This window comes from Carcharhinus amblyrhynchos, chromosome X, assembly GCF_965287045.1.
Source record: "Carcharhinus amblyrhynchos chromosome X, sCarAmb.v2.hapA, whole genome shotgun sequence".
Lineage (NCBI taxonomy): Eukaryota > Metazoa > Chordata > Chondrichthyes > Carcharhiniformes > Carcharhinidae > Carcharhinus > Carcharhinus amblyrhynchos.
The window spans coordinates 15,282,085-15,299,638 of NC_137359.1; the positions used below are offsets into that span (position 1 = coordinate 15,282,085).

The window sequence follows — 17,554 nt, forward strand, 5'->3', positions numbered from 1 at the left end:
GCACAGTGGCACAGTGGTTAGCACTGCTGCCTCACAGCACCAGGGACCCGGGTTCGATTCCCAGCTCGAGTGACTGTCTGTGTAGAGGCTGCACATTCTCCCCGTGTCTACAAGGGTTTCACAGTGGTTTGCACTGCTGCCTCACAGCGCCAGGTACCCGGGTTCAATCCCGGCCTTGGGTCACTGTGTGTGTGGAGGCTGCACATTCTCCCCGTGTCTGCGTGGGTTTCCTCCCACAGTCTGAAAGATGTGCTGGTTAGGGTGCACTGGCCATGCTAAATTCTCCCTCACCCGAACAGGAGTGTGGCAACTCAGGGATTTTCACAGTAACTTCATTCCAGTGTTAATGTAAGCCTACTAGCGACACTGATAAATAAATAAACTTTAAACTTATTCCAAGAGTTCAAAGCCCCTAGATTACCAGCAATTAGTCCTGTCCCGACGGAGTGCAAGTCTCCTCTGTTTACCAGCTGCTAGGGTTCCGTGCAGTATGAGATTCGATCCAGGCCGGGACATAAAACTGCTCCTAACTCTGTTCTAAACCGGTAACCTCATAGCAAGGATCACTCGGTGTAGGCCTTGAACACATGTCCCTCTTTGCGCTCAGCGGAGTGTTGGGGTGAAGCTAAGTTGTCAAAGCAGGAACTATACTCTGCGTTGGACTACATGGAAGGTCACGAGGCCCAACATTGGGAATCCAAAACTTTCCTTTCAACAGGGAACTGGATTTCAAATCATTCCCAGGGAAGACGTCATTCCGCCCAAACTGATGGGGATGAGAAATCCCCTCTTGGCTGTGGAGATCGACATAGATTTGGGTCATCACGGCCTAGCTCCTGTAGCCCATAGGCCCAGCCTACTCCTACAGCACCAACAATGGCCAGTCTCCCTCAAAGGGGGCGTCCGGATGGACGGGTATGGGAGATAGGACTGGAACTTGGACACGTCTTTCGACAGTAAGAACCGGGATAGATGCTGGCGAGGCAAGACCCCGGAATTTTACCGTCCCCCGCCCACCACGGGAATCGGAGCGGGCGAGGGGACGGACCACGGAAAAGCCCATCATCCTCGGGCGGGACTTTACGGCTTCGGGATGAGCCAGGCTGCAAAATCCCCAGCCAGACAGTTTGGCGTAACGTTTTTTTTAACCTGTGTTCATATTTGGCTAGGGAGAGCTTGACGTTAATTCAAGGCGCACCCAAAAATGGGAAGAAATGTCCCATCGGCCAACAAAAAAACATCCCCCCCCCCCCACCCCCCACCATTCCCGTGCCTTAACAAGTACACAATTTACCACAACTCTAAGAGGAAGCCAGGTCTGGCAAAGAGTTACATCTTTTCGTTTCCAGCATTTGTGGCTCGCAATGCTAGTTTCTGACGTTTCAGCTCGCAGCAAGCGCTTTGCTCTCTATTTTTGCATGGCCGCCATACACTGAACTCTCAGCCGCGGGGACGGAAGCAGCAACAGTTCACAAAAGAAGACTTTCAACTTAAATTTGGTTACATCAGTCGTCGAGAGGATAGAGCACCTTGTGCCCAGCGCTACAGAACACATCTGCAAGAACCAGATAGTGTGCAATCTCTGAATTTATGTTTTAAAAAGCAAAAGTCACCCGATCGCTTGTCAGTAATTGTCCCCCAGTAGCCATTTTGTTCATGGCTTCCGCATCTTTTGGAGGCAGGGAATCCCCTTTGTTTTTTGGCTCACTTGACTGCTTGCTTGCAGGCTGCTGATTGGCTGTGGGCTGTCAGCCATCTTGGCTGTGTGGTTGCCCTTGGTTTGCGAGCTTGGCTCATTGGCGCCAGGCGAAAATGGCTGATTGCTTTCTGCTTCCCGCTCTCTGCTCAGTCCCTGCACTATGATTATGATTGGACTGAATGTCGGAACAGGCTCGAAGGACTGAATGGCCTTACCCCTGCTCCTCGTTCCTGCGTGTTGCAATGTCACCTGTACCTTTTCTTTTCTCAAAAATTCTCAATTGCTCCGTTCCTACATCCTATTTTGTTTCGAGCTACAGACTCCAGATAGATCTCATACAGAATTCAATTCGCGCAGAATTTTATCTGAAACTACCCCAGGGTTTTTGGGGATATGGGCATATTTTAGGGGCTGTGCAGTGGCACAGTGGTCAGCACTGTTGCCACACATTGCCAGGGCCCCGGGTTCGATCCTGGTCTTGGGAGACTGCATGGAGTCTGCACATTCTCCTTGTGTCTGCGTGGGTTTCCTCCGGGTGCTCCGGTTTCCTCCCACACTCCAAAGATGTGTAGGTTAGGTGGATTGGCCATGCTAAATTGCCCCTTAGTGTCCAAAGATGTGTAGGTTAGGGTGGATTGGCCATGCCAAATTGCCCCTTAGTGTCTAAAGATGAGCAGGTTAGGTGGATTGGCCATGCTAAATTGTCCCTTAGTGTCGGAGGTTTAGCAGGGTAAATATGTAGGATTAGGAGAATAGGGCCTGGGTGGGACTGTTGTTGGTGGTGCAGGCCCCGATGGGCCGAATGCACTGTCGGGATTCTGATTCAGTGGACGGCTTTAATTCAGGGCAGACTGTGCGTCAGTCGTGTGCTCTCACTGAGGGGAGCCTTGTTTGTGAATCTAAACCTCGCTCTCTTGCTCCCTCTGTTGGGAGAGTCTTGCTGGGTAGGAGACAGGCTGTTTGAGGCAGTCAAAAGGCAGCCAGTGTCGGCGGCCGTACAGCAGAGGAATTGAATTATTGCCCTGGAGTTGGCAGGGAGAGCCTGTGCCAACTCCAGAGTGAATGAAATCAGCCAGCACTGGTGGCAACTGCAAAGAATGCAGTGCCTCAGCTGGTCCCAACCTTCTGCCTGAGCCCCTCCTTGCTTTAGTGAATCCGCAGCCTCGCTGATGTAAATATAGCTCGGTAATCGGAACGAGGGAGAGAAAAAAAAAACCCACACGCAAACATGAATGAGGACAGCAGTCAGTGAACTTTGCGCAAATTTGCAGAGCTGCATTGGCTGGTAAACACCCTGTGGGGGGGGGGGGAGGGGCAGCAGTTTATTTCCACGACGGATTTGCAATGCACACTGCAGTATATCACAGCCTGGGGAGGTGACGGGCTGAAGGGCTGCGCAGCGTGGGGTGCTGGAGAAAACCCCCAGCTAAAAAACACTGGCAGGGCTGTTGAGATCGCTCTTATGTGGCACAACTAAACTGTCAAGCTGGTACCATGCCCGGACTAACCAGGTCGACATAGTGAACAACCGTGACATGGGCAGGGGGGCGCGGGGGGGCCCTGAAGTGCGTTTTCGACAGATATCTTTTCAAAAAAATTATCCACCGCGCGATTCATGAGATGGCAACTTAATTCGTGGCACTGAGGAACGAGCCAGCAGATTCTCTCAACAACAAACCAGCTCTGCTCATTCTGTTGACATTTTTGTCCCCCTAGTTCTGAAGGAGGACTCAAAAACAAAGAACAGAACAGCGCAGGAACAAGCCCTTCGGCCCTCCTAATGATGCCTGCCTAAACTAAAACTGTACACGATAACAGAGTCCGTATCCTTCTATTTCCATCCTATTTACATATCCGTCTGGATAAATGCCACTATCGTACCTGTTCCCACACATTCGCCACCCTCTGTAAAAAACTTGCCCCACACATCTCCTCTAAACCTTTCCCCACGCACCTTAAACCTATGGCCCTGAGTACTTGACTTTCCTCCCCCAAGGAAAGAGCTATCCACTCTGTCCGTGCCTCTCATCATCTTGTCAACCTCGATCAGGTTAGCCGTGTTTTCTCTCCTCACAGAGGCTGCCAGACCTGCTGAGCAATTTTTTCCTCTCGTTACAAATTCATAATTGGGAACGTTTTGGTGCTTTTGGCCAAAGGGATGCACGGAATTGCCAGCGGGAAAGAAATAAGAAGGTCTTACGGTTGCAAATGAACAGCGGTGGGCGCGCAACAGTTGGGAGGAGGAGGGGGGACAACCTCATGGGCGGAAGTGGCAATTTATCCAATAAGGACAACACTTCCTCCGCAACTCACACGATCTGGCAGGAATTAAGGTAATCACAAACAATTTAAACATAAATCTGAATGTGAGGAATGCACATTGTTGAGTAGTCGGAGCACAGATGTACATGGACATAAAGAAAAGCAGACATGTGCAAACAAAAACACACAAATATTAACAAAAATCTTGCAAGCAGGGCATTAAACTTGACAATTATTCTGGGCCTTGTCTTTGGAGATCGGGCTACAGGTCTCTATGTGAGTTTTGTCTGAGTTGATGGAGGAACCAAGGGGGTGAAAATGGGGTGGGGTGGACAGAGGGGGTCTGTATGGAGTTTGCACATTCCCCCCATGTCTGCATGGGTTTCCTCCGGGTGCTCCAGTTTCCTCCCACACTCCAAAGATGTGTAGGTTAGGTGGATTGGTCATGCTAAATTGCCCCTTAGTGCCCAAAGATGTGTAGGTTAGGTGGATTGGCCATGCTAAATTGCCCCTTAGTGTCCAAAGATGTGTAGGTTAGGTGGATTGGTCATGCTAAATTGCCCCTTAGTGCCCAAAGATGTGTAGGTTAGGTGGATTGGCCATGCTAAATTGCCCCTTAGTGCCCAAAGATGTGTAGGTTAGGTGGATTGGCCATGCTAAATTGCCCCTTAGTGCCCAAAGATGTGCAGGTTAGGTGGATTGGCCATGCTAAATTGTCCCTTAGTGTCCAAAGATGTGTAGGTTAGGTGGATTGGCCATGCTAAATTGCCCCTTAGTGTCCAAAGATGTGTAGGTTAGGTGGATTGGTCATGCTAAATTGCCCCTTAGTGTCCAAAGATGTGTAGGTTAGGTGGATTGGCCATGCTAAATTGCCCCTTAGTGTCCAAAGATGTGTAGGTTAGGTGGATTGGCCATGCTAAATTGCCCCTTAGTGCCCAAAGATGTGTAGGTTAGGTGAATTGGCCATGCTAAATTGTCCCTTAGTGTCCAAAGATGCGTAGGTTAGGTGGATTGGATAGGGTAAATGTGTGGGGATTGCAGGGCTGGGACAGGACAGGGGATGAGGGACTGGGTAAGACACTCTTTCTGAGAATCGATGCAGACTCTATGGGCCGAATGGCCTTCCTCCGCACTGCAGGGATTCCATGAACAGTGATTCTTGTGGAGCCAGAGGAGTGCTCTCATGTTCCAATCTCCACATAATGGCATGTTTAAACTGGAGTTGGTTTGAGGAGGGTTTCAGGAGGGGAGGTGGGGAGGGGAGGTGGGGAGGGGAGGGGAGGTGGGGAGGGGAGGGGAGGTGGGGAGGGGAGGGGAGGTGGGGAGGGGAGGGGAGGTGGGGAGGGGAGGGGAGGTGGGGAGGGGAGGGGAGGTGGGGAGGGGAGGGGAGGTGGGGAGGGGAGGGGAGGTGGGGAGGGGAGGGGAGGTGGGGAGGGGAGGGGAGGTGGGGAGGGGAGGGGAGGTGGGGAGGGGAGGGGAGGTGGGGAGGGGAGGGGAGGTGGGGAGGGGAGGTGGGGAGGGGAGGTGGGGTGGGGAGGGGAGGTGGGGAGGGGAGGTGGGGAGGGGAGGTGGGGAGGGGAGATGCAATGAGTGGCAGCAATCCAATGATGGCTGATTCAATGAGGGCCTTTGCGTTCCCTGGGTTACACATCTCCGGAGCCTAATGCCTGTTTTTGACATCCTCAAAATTAAAAAAAGAGCCTCCCAGTATTGGCAATGTGATTAATGCCCACAGCCTGCACAACTGCTACACTGGCACTTCTGGAGTAAGGCGGATGCAACGCACATTGTCCACAAAGCAGAGGTTAATCTCGATAGCAGCGTAACAACATCGCTTCAGATCTGCCAATAATGTAACGGGCAAAAGTGCCAGTCCTCAGTCTCCACTTCTCTCACATTTAAATGCCAAGCTGGCACATCGTGGGGGAGGTGCGGTGGGGGTGGGTGAAAAGGGAATTTTCAAACCCCAAACACGGCCGCTGCACAGCTGTCGTGTTCCAAGGTTTCTTAAAGATCTTCAGAAGTGTCAATTTAGCATGGCCAATCCACCTAACCTACACATCTTTGGACACTAAGGGACAATTTAGCATGGCCAATCCACCTAACCTACACATCTTTGGGCACTAAGGGACAATTTAGCATGGCCAATCCACCCTAACCTACACATCTTTGGGCACTAAGGGGCAATTTAGCATGGCCAATCCACCTAACCTACACATCTTTGGGCACTAAGGGACAATTTAGCATGGCCAATCCACCTAACCTACACATCTTTGGACACTAAGGGATAATTTAGCATGGCCAATCCACCTAACCTAGATTTCTTTGGACACTCAGGGTGCAGGTTAGGTGGATTGGCCATGCTAAATTTCCCCTTGGTGTCCAAAGGTGTGTAGGTTAGGTGGATTGGCCATGCTGAATTGCCCCTTAGTGTTAGGGGATTAGCATGGGAAATATATGGGGTTGAGGGGATGGAGCCTGGGTGGCATTGTTGTCAGCACAGACTCAATGGGCTGAATGGCCTCCTTCTCCAGTGTAGGGATTCTATAGTTCTGCAATTGTAAATGTGTGCGAAAAGAAATTTAAAAAGCACTCTATATAGCATCTCATCACATCTTTCCGAAATATCACCAGTCCTTCACGCAGAGTAAACTGCAGGGGAAACAAAGAATGAGAATGATTGAATTGCAGATGGATAGTGTTGGGCTTTGGGTCACGTGTATTTATCGCTGGGTCTTGTTGAAGTTTGAATGCATACTGAGCCTCAAGTGCCTCTGTAATAAAGTTGTGCGTCAAAGATTTTTTTTCTGGATGATGCTCACTCTCAGGCTCTTAAAAATCCCCGGGGCACCAAAACTGAAGGGCAGGACGAACCTTCACGATCCAGTTGGCCACTGGAGGCCCATTTGGCCTGTGGAAGTGGATCCATAGTGACCCTCCCCAAGTATCCTCATGTTCTGTTTCTCCTACTAGCCCCAAGCACAAGACTTCACTGAGGTACTGCCCAGGGGTAATGGCAAAAGGTACCTCCTGTGCTGAACAACCATTGCCAACTACCCTTTAGTTGGAGGGCAAACTATCACTGTTACAAAGCCCCTATTCATTTGCCTCAGTGTCAAAATGGCACCCTCACATTATACTGCGCGAAAAACTCTGCTTTGACCTGAAGCGAACCTTTGACTGGCCAATGCAATTTTGCAACACCGTGCTGAAGTTCACCATTGGGTGACCTTTTGCCAAATCTTAAAAGGCTTAAGACAGCCTTTTAAAAAAATAACTTCTTTATTTGCAGGATCGGACTAATAACAAGGACATATCAGGGGCAATTTTCCTGGATTTGCAGCCAGGAGCGCCAAAGTTGGGATATGAGGCAGGCCGGAACCCTTTGTGTGCAGAGAAACCCTCCCCATTTCCTTTGAACGGATGGAAAATCTGGAACGTTCCGTACCAAAGGTGGGGCCTAATCTATCTGTGCGCTGTTGATCAGAGGAAAGGACCCAGAAAATGCCCGTCACCTGTTGTTTTCTCCCAGCATTCCACCCTCCTTTACTGACATCTGCTTTTACGCCAAGGTGAGTGGATGCAAAGTTGTCAGGTTCGAGGTTAGTCTGCAGGTCAGACACAAAACTGGTTGAAAATACAACCACCTTAAGACATTCTTCGACTGCAAAGATTTAGCCTTGCTCGGCTTGTGCAGAAACCCAATCACCTCGACTTTTAGAATGAGAAGTTGGTTTTTATTTTAGTCTGTCAATCTTGGCACCACGGATGTGGACAATTTAAAAGAGTTTCATATCCCAGGGCAAGGAATTGCAAGCATGATATTGTCCCTTAGTGCACAAAGGTTGGCTCGGATAAATGGAGTAGACATAGTGAATTGTCCCTTAGTGTCCAAAGATGTGTAGGTTAGGTGGATTGGCCGTGCTAAATTGTCCCTTAGTGTCCAAAGATGTGTAGGTTAGGTGGATTGGCCATGCTAAATTGTCCTTTAGTGTCTAAAGATGTGTAGGTTAGGTGGATTGGCCATGGTAAATTGCAGCTTTGTGTGAGTGGGACTAGATAGGGTAAATACATGGGGTTGCAGGGATATGACCTGGTTGGGATACTGGTCAGTGCAGACTCAATGGGCCGAATGGCCTCCTTCTGCACAGTAGGATTCTACGATCATGATGGTCAACCTACTTATAACGAACATATCTGAGTTTATATTTGACGGTATCATCTCCCTCCCTTCCCACAGTATCAATATGAAGCAAAGCACGTTATGTAAGAGTGACCCAGATACTCTCAAAATTTTAGATTCAGAAGTGTGCTTTGAACATTCAAATCAGAGAATCATAAACATTAACAGCACAGAAGGAGGCCATTCAGCCCACCGTGTCTGTTTGGGCCAAAAAACGATCTACACAGCCACTTGGTCCAGAGCCTTGTTGCTGATGGTACTTGCCTATCCAAGTACTTTTTCAACACAGTGAAGAATTATGTCTCTACCACCCTTTCAGCAAGTCAGCCCCTTTACCACACCATTCACTGGGTGAAAAAAATCCTCTTTAACTTCCTCTAACTCTTCCCCATGTACTCAAAATCTATTTATCAATCTCTGTGCTAAGGACAATAGGTCAGCCCTCTTATCTCAGTTGGGTGCTCTGGTTTCCTTCTGCAGTCCAAAGATGTATAGGTTAGGTGGAATAGCCATTTTAACTTGTCCATTAGTGACCAAAGATTTACAGGTCAGATGGATTATCTATGTTAAGTTTTCCCTTTGTGTCCAAAGACATGTATGTTTGGTGGATTGGCCATGCTGAATTGCCCCTTAGTGTCCAAAGATGTGTAGGTTAGGGGGATTGGCCATGCTAAGTTGTCCCCTCATGTCGAAAAATGTGCAGGTTAGGTGGATTGGCCATGATAAATTGCCCCTTGTTGTCCAAAGATGTGCAGGTTAGGTGAATTAGCCTTGCTAATTGTGTGGGGTTACGGCAATAGGGCAGGGGAATGGGCTTGGGTAAAGGCTCTGTTGGAGAGTCAGTGCAGACTCAATGGGCTGAATGACCTCATTCTGCACTGTAAGAATTCTATAATTCTTGTGAATCAGATGGGTTTTTCTGTCATCAGTAGATACTTAATTCCAGATTTTTTTTTTTGAATTCAAATTCCACTGTCTGCCGTGGCGGGATTCGAACCCGGGTCCCCAGAACATTAGCTGAATTTCTGGATTACTCGTCAGGCGATAATGCCATTGGGCTACCTGACATAATGGCAGACTATTTAACAAAAACAGCAACCAATGAGTTTCAGAAATGGGTTGGATTGCAGTGTATTGACTGCAGTACATTCTTCTGTAGCTGCAAGACACGAAACCCTTCAAATCCACACAACTCGACTGCCACAGCTCGGGCAACACAGTTCTACAAGTGGTTATATTCCTCAGTTCTTTGTCCCCTTTAACATTTCCAAGTATTTAAAGAAATCTAATCCAAAGGCGCAAGAGCAAAACTAATAAAAGGTCCAGAATTGGAAAAATATGTGGAAAACGGCAATGCATAAAATCAAAGATGGGGATAATGTGTTCAAAGATACAAGATACTGCATATAATTATTTAAATCATTCGACCCTTGAGACTATGACATCTCCACTATGGCTGATATTATAAAATTCATTATTGGGATGCTATGGATGGTATGATGGCACACTGGTTAGCACTGCTGCCTCACAGTGCCAGAGACCGGGTTCGATTCCCGGCATTGGGTCACTCAGTGGGATTTTATGGCCTCGCTCATCTGGAAGCCATAAAATCCTGCTGGAGGTCAATGCACCTTTCCCTTGTCTGCCCCTGGCCCGTTCCGATTACTGTGGTGGGCAGGGCAGTAAAATTTAACCGACTGTCTGTGCAGAGTCTGCACATTCTCCCCGTGTCTGCATGGGTTTGCTCCAGTTTCCTCCCACAGTATGAAAGACATACTGGTTAGGGTGGATTGGCCATGCTAAATTCTCCCTCAGTGTACCCGAACAGGAGTGTGGCGACCAGGGGATTTTGGCAGTAACTTCACTGCAGTGTTAATGTTGAAGTTTTTTTAAGTCTATTTATTAGTGCCACAAGTAGGCTTACATTAACACTGCAATGAAGTTACTGTGAAAATCCCCTGGTCACCACACTCCTGTTCGGGTACACTGAGGGAGAATTTAGCAAGGCCAATCCACCCTAACCAGCACGTCTTTCGGAGTGTGGGAGGAAACCAGAGCACCCGGAGGAAACCCATGCAGACACAGGGAGAACGTGCAAACTCTGCACAGACAGTGACCCAAACTGAGAATCGAACCCAGGTCTCTAACGCTGTAAGACAGCAGTGCTCAGGACTGTACCACCATGAACCTTACTTGTGACACTAATAAGCTTTAAAATGTTTCCATTGTTCATATTGTTCATATCGTCTCATTTAAGGCAGATACCTTGTTGGGCATGAGGTGTCGAAAAGACATTAAGTATTTTCCTTTTGAACATATTTATGATGCCAATTCACACGGCGACCCGAGGAACAATGTCTCGTTCCAGTTACTGAGGCTATTTTCCGCCCGACTATTTGCTTTCAGAAGTGAGCATTCAAACATCTTAACCATTCTCACGCTGATTGGTGCTTGCACCTCTGCGAGCGTCACTGGATCCAACCTGCCCAGCAAAACTGCACGCCGCAAACATACCTTTCTCAGCCCCACAAAATCAATCTTAAAATCTGCCGTACGGAACAAAAACAACATTGCAAAAAGCCAAGCGATACCATCGGCTTGCCGAAAATGGTGGAAGCCATTCCAGTTATCATGTCGGCCTTGCGTGACGCCTAAAGCCTGTGCTACAGAAAGTCAGAACGTGCCATCTCTGGCATCTTGGCATACATGAAACACCATTTTTCAACGCACAGTGAAAACATGACATGCTTCAGACACAGTTGACCAATATCATAGAAAGCCATTTGCTACGCACCGCGTAAGATGAGTGATCAAAAATAAATCTGCTAGTCAAATATTTGGGGTAGAAAAGATTAGACGTACCAATACTTACTGTATAACGGGCTCAAATTTGGCCTGACTTTGCACTTGACATTAATACAGATGTTGGAAATCACAATACATCGTTGCTCACAACTGCCTGATTATCACCCGTTAACACAGAAGAAAAGCACCATCTAAAAAGGATATGAATGTATCAAAATTTTAATAGCGTATCTCCTCAGTGGATTCAAAGGGCCTAAAATGTACATGGCAGGTGTGGCACTAAATCGGAAGATAGCTTTTCCTCTGTTTAGTACTATAAAGGTCTGTGAGGAGAAAAAGAGGAAACATGGTTACACAAGGTTTAAACACCAAACAAACAACACATTATCATGCAGTCGGCAAATGTTACTTCAACAGACAGCGAGGGAAGGTTGTGCAAGGTTGAAGAAAACATTTCAAAGTACCGCATCGCACAAATATTTCCCTCCCCGAGAGAGCATTCGAGTGAAGGGGGAGGAAATATCAAACCCACACCGCGAGTTGCTTCACGAGTCGTGGCTACGTTCATGCGCGCGCCGGGATCTCGCCAAGGCAGGGTCCGTACGGGGAAAGAGGGTTAAGAGAGAGTCCTGGGCTCCTGCTGTGCCAGCCACCTAGAGGACAAGCAGAGGGACCCATGCGGGACTCGGACGTGGCAAACTGGCTCTCCACACGCCACCCCCCCCCCCCCCACACACAGAATCAACTCAAACTGTCTATCCAGCTCATTTTTCCATCATTTTCCAAACTGTCACAAGTTTGACGGCCAACACAACACAAAGATTGGAAACTGTACTTATTTTCCCCCCCGAAATTCACTCACATGAACAGAATAGTATCCCACTGACTTTACAAAATCGTTTTGAATGAAAAAGGCCTTTCTAGATTTTCGATCCCATGCTTCCACAGCGCTAATCTTTCTGTCTCCCCATAAGAGGATTTTTTTTAAGAGACATTTTTTGAACAGCTCTGATGTCTTGGCTTCAAGCACCCTTCCTGATGCATCTGCTTCCATTGTAAGAGCATCTTCTGTGTAAAAGCTTCACGCATGCACACAGTCACACACGCATGTCCGCGCGCACACACACACAATGGTGGTATCAACTATGCCACCCATCTTGATAACTGTGATTTATTATTGTCACATGTATTGGGATACAGTGAAAAGTATTGTTTCTTGCGCTATACAGACAAAGCATACTGTTCATAGAGTACATGCATACATATATGCTAAATTCTTCCTCAGTGTACCTGAACAGGAGTGTGGCAACCAGGGGATTTTCACTTCATTGCAGTGTTAATGTAAGCCTACTTGTGACTAATAAATAAACTTTAAACATCGGGGAGAAGGAAAGGAGAGAGTGCAGAATGTAGTGTTACAGTCATAGCTAGGGTGCAGAGAAAGATCAGCTTAATATAACGGAGGACTTTTGAATGGACCTACCTTGTATTAAGTTGATCTTTCTCTACACCCTGTGACTGTAACACTACATTCTGCACTCTCTCCTTTCCTTCTCTATGAACAGTATGTTTTGTCTGTATAGCGTGCAAGAAATAATACTTCTCACTGTATCCCAAAACATGCGACAATAAATTAATTAAAGAAATATACACACACGCACACGCATGCAGATGCACAGATGCAGACACACACACATATGCACAAGTGCACCCGAACAACTGCGGTATCAACTATGCCACCCAACTTGATAAAGGCTTGCGGAATCCTTGTAATTACACAGTCGTGATGCATTGCAGAGAGTGTAAGTGAAGAGTTCCACATTGAGAGAGCAATTAGTCCAAATTTTGTTAGAAAGACGAGTGATCTTTATGGGATTAATTTCAATGTGAAAGTGACAAGCAGTTTATCTGCAAAATGGTTCAACGACAAGCCTAAAGTCCACTGCCTTTTTGGTTGTGTTTCCAATTGTTCTTTTGGTTACGTTTCTGGGTCCGATGGGGCAAAGCTGGTTTGGAGAGGGGGCACGTGGAACACTTTATTTCAGACAAATCAGTACCAGCATCCATCACTTAACCACCAGTCATGCACATCCAAGCCCGGCGCAAAACTTCCTTTGCTCTGTTGGAACTTCAGAGGGTCCTCTGCCAATGCAGGGTAGCTTTTACGCTACAGGCACATGAAGAAGTGGGTTAAAACTGGCCAATCTGCTGGGCCTTAAACTATTTTCCGACCGCAGATTCCCACCGCATGCATAGGGAGGGAAGAGAGGGGTTTGGCCCAAGTAAGGGCAGAAGGTTTTTTAGTTTTGTTGGGGCATCACAGTTGGCAAGGCTTGGAGGGCCGAATGACTTGTTCCTGCGCTATACTTCTTTTTGGTCTTCTTTGTCCTTATTATCTCTGTTTCCCGGATTTCTCTTGGCTATTTGAAGTGAGCAGAGGCAATTTGGGGTGGCACAGTGGTTAGCACTGTTGCCTCACAGTGCCAGGGACCCGGGTTCGATTCCGGCCTCAGGTCACTGTTTGTGTGGAGTCTGCACGTTCTCCCTGTGTCTGAGTGGGTTTCCTCCGCATGCTCCAGTGTCGTCGCATACACCAAAGATGTGTAGGTTAGGTGGATTGGCTATGCTAAATGGCCCCTTAGTGTCCAAAGATGTGCAGGTTAGGGTGGATTGGCCATGCTAAATTGTCCCTTAGTATCAGGGAGACTAGCAGGGTAAATCTGTGGTGTTAGGGGGATAGGGTCTGAGTGGGATTGTCAGAATCGATGGGCCGAATGGCCTCCTTCTGCACTGTAGGGATTCTATGATTCTACGAAACCTTCAACACGTTCTCACGTCACCCCCGCCCCGCCCCCAAAGTCAAACACGTAGCTCTGATTTTACCAGCATGCCCACCCCGAAAGGCATTCCCCGATGGCCTCGGGCATGGTCTGATGAGCCTCGGGTGGGCATGCCAGTAAACCTCCAGCCGTAATCTCTCAAAGCCTAAAATAGGACCAATAAGGGCCGTTAAAGTGCTGCAATATAATGACTTACATCTTCACGTGTATCGCTTCAGGCACCTTGGAATCCACAGCTTTGCTTCAGAGTGTCTGCTCATTGGAACTGGTCAGTCCATTTATGGTGGGTGAAGGGGTTGGGGGTGGGGGGAGGGGTTGGGGGGGGTGGGAGTGAGGGGGGGAAATCGGCGGGGGAAGCATGCCAATAATTTCAAGAAACATCAAACTAAAGACTTTTCCCAATGCTGCATTCGGAGGACAGGCGGCACAGATGCGATAGCAAGCAGTTTTTGCATTTGCGCACAAAGGTTGCGGGCCACTCCTCGTCTGCACGTGTTCCTAGCTCATTCGCTTCCGCGCAATGTCTTTGAAACCATGACCTCTCCCATCTGGTTTTACGCTGGGAAGATCTTGGTTTACCTATTGTGCCAGGGTCTAAAAGCAGCAGCAGCAGCAGCTCACAATTGCACCCGACCCCTCTCAAAATCAACTACCTGGTACAAGCCAGCATAAAACATAACACGAGACCGTTTGCCCACCCATCTCTTTTCAGACAAGCTCCAACTTGAGAGAGCGGCGTCTCGGAAATGCTAACAGTAAGGCGCAGAGGCCAATAATCTTTTCTGCACCCTACATTGCGGAGGGTGCCAGTGTAGTAAGTGCCCACTGTAAAGCGAACCTCAATCTCAGGCCGAGAGTCCATCACCTGCTCTTCCAACTCTCCTGCACTGAGGTAACGCCATGCCACTTTTTGGAAAACTCCCTGCCACTGACGGCCACAAGGGCGCCTTAGATTTCGGTCAATTTTCCATAGGAAAATGAATGTCTCTTTAGTACATGTCCTTCCCAAGTGCCAGCCATTTTGGGATAACACGGAAGCCCAGACACAATAGAACAAGTTAACTGCTGGATACGACTGGCGAAAATGACAACGTGGCGTATCAAATTATTCGTTGCAATGTCAGACATACTGTTGTCAAATGTTCCCCTCCCACCGTCCCCGGCACAAGAGCAACACCGTCGGCACTGGTGACCCGGTGAGGCAAACACACCAAGCATTGAATTTTGGAATTCTCCAGTCTCGCTGCCACTGCCAGCGAGAACGGAGAATTTGACCTTCAGCCAAATCTCCATCCGTTGCAGCGGGACCAGAAAATCCCAGCCCCGGGCAAGGTGGGAGAATTCCGCCCACTGGATCCCCAAGCTATGCTGAAAACACAAAATGATGATAAATAGCATTTCTATCAGCTAACATTGCGATACTTCTTCCAAGGTAAAAAAAGAAACTTGTTACTTGATAGACAGTCCATCTCACACTCAGCATCCTCACTCTTCCCTCTATTAATGCCACGACATTCGCACTTATTCAATGATTTTCTTTCCTAAGATGCCCAGTGCAAACACCATACAAAATGCCACTTCAGCTGCAATTCGCGGTCTACTCTTGTACAAGTTAATTTAGTTTAATCATGTTAGGGGATGTGGCTGGCCAGTGTTTATTGCCCATCCCTAACTGCCCTCACTTTCAGAGGGTCAGTTGAAAGGCAGCCACATTGCTGTGGCTCTGGAGTCATGTGTAGGCCAGACCGGGGTAAGGACGGCAGATTTCCTTCCCTAAAGGGACATCAGTGAACCAGCTGGATTTTTTTTTAAAACAACAATTGACAATGGTTTCATAGTCACTTTTCATTCCAATTATACATCAATACAAAAGTCTGAGGTCACATACCAACCAATTCAAGAGCAGCTTCTCTCCTACTGCCATCAGACTTTTGAATGGACTTACCATATATTAAGCTGATCTTTCTCCACACCCTATCTGTAACACTACATTCTGCACTCTCTCTCCTTTCCTTCTCCCCTACGTACTCTATGAGCAGTATGCTTTGGCTGTATAGCATGCAAGAAACAATACTTTTCACTGTATCTCAATACATGTGACAATAATTAATCAAGTCAAATATTAAGTTGATCTTCCTCTACACCCTAGCTATGACTGTAACACTACATTCTGCACCCTCTCCTTTCCCCCAATGTACTCTATGAATGGTATGCTTTGTCTGTATAGCGCGCAAGAAACAATACTTTTCACTGTATCCCAATACATGTGACAATAATAAATCAAATCAAATATTAAGCTAATCTTTCTCTACACCCTATCTGTAACTGTAACACTACATTCTGCACCCTCTCCTTTCCTTCTCTATGAACAGTATGCTTTGTCTGTATAGCGCGCAAGAAACAATACTTTTCACTGTATGCCAATACATGTGGCAATAATAAATCAATTCAATATTGAATTCAAATTTCACCATCTGCTGCGGCAGGATTCAAACCCAGGTCCCCAGAGTAGTAACCAGGTTTTTGGATTACCAGTCCAGTGACAGTACCGCTTCACCACCACCTCCCCCTCAAGATATCAAAGCTGCAGAGCTTTGGCCTATCCTCAGCCTTCTCTACAGCATCCAAGATTTTCAATGGCCAAACTGAACTGGAAGACTACTTTTGAAGATCTGTGCTATCTTTTCTCCTCTCCGTTTCTGCTACCCAGACAATAGGCCCTGCAGTTTGGCTGCTTCGCGGCGGCACGCAACTTTCACGCAAGTCACGCTACTTGCATCAATTCAGATTAGCTCGGGAGGGAAAGGGGGAGAAGGCGATGTGCATTTCTGCGTGAACAGCCAATGTGCAAGATGGCGCCGCACTCCCAATGCGCAGAGAATTCAATTAGCGGTTAAAGCAATGAATTTTACACTGGGGGAGGGGGAGGGTGTGGGGACCGGGTTCTTAAAAGCCTTTGGGCCGAAAACAAAAATCACGGGTGTTGTGATTTTGCAGAGCATTAACGGTGTCAAATCTCAGGGCGAAGAACAGACTTGTGTTTATGTCACATCTTAGCACACACAACAGTCACTTTATGCATTAGCTAGCTAGGCAAGGCAGCCATTTTGCGCACTGCAAGCTTTTGTGGCGATCGATGTGTCTGCTTTTGATGGTGTGGAGGATTGCAGGCACACCAACTTAGTGCTGCTTTCAAAACAGCGCCTTTTAGGGCTCTTTAATGCACATCTATGGGCATTATGGGCAGCACAGTGGTTAGCACTGCTGCCTCACAGCGCCAGGGTCCTGGGTTCAATTCCGGCCTTGGGTCACTGTCTGTGTGGAGTCTGCACATTCTCCCTGTGTCTGTGTGGGTTTCCCCCAGCTGCTCCGGTTTCCTCCCATAGTCCAAAAGATGTGCAGGTTAGATGGATTGGCCATGTTAAATTGCCCCTTAGTGTCAGGGGGACTAGTTTGGGTAAAAGTATGTGGTTACAGTGATACAGTCTGGGTGGGATTGTTGTCAATGCAAGCTTGATGGGCCAAATGCCCTCTTCCTGCACTGTCGGGATTCTATGAGAATCTTCCATCTCTTTCTATTCTAAACGATGGGCGAACAGGGGGTGCCTGGGTTTACACTGGATCCAACAGCGGGCATGTCTGACAGTGCTGCACCACCTCAGTACTGCAAGGGGGTGTCAGCTTCGATTACGCGTTCAAGACCTGGGTGAGGGATTTGAATTGGCAATTCTGAGGTGAGGTGCGACCTACTAAAGTCGAACTGCC

General features: G+C 47.8%; 1 protein-coding gene across 1 annotated transcript in view; it reads right to left on the bottom strand.

The window, feature by feature from the left end:
• The window catches only part of LOC145361834 (sodium channel protein type 8 subunit alpha-like), a 191,579-nt gene that overhangs the window by 123,873 nt on the left and 50,152 nt on the right, over window positions 1-17,554 (bottom strand). Inside the window, exon 4 of the mRNA XM_080217785.1 lies at window positions 11,154-11,272. Coding sequence (XP_080073911.1) covers window positions 11,154-11,272 — 119 coding nt within the window. The remainder of the gene's footprint in view (window positions 1-11,153; window positions 11,273-17,554) is intronic.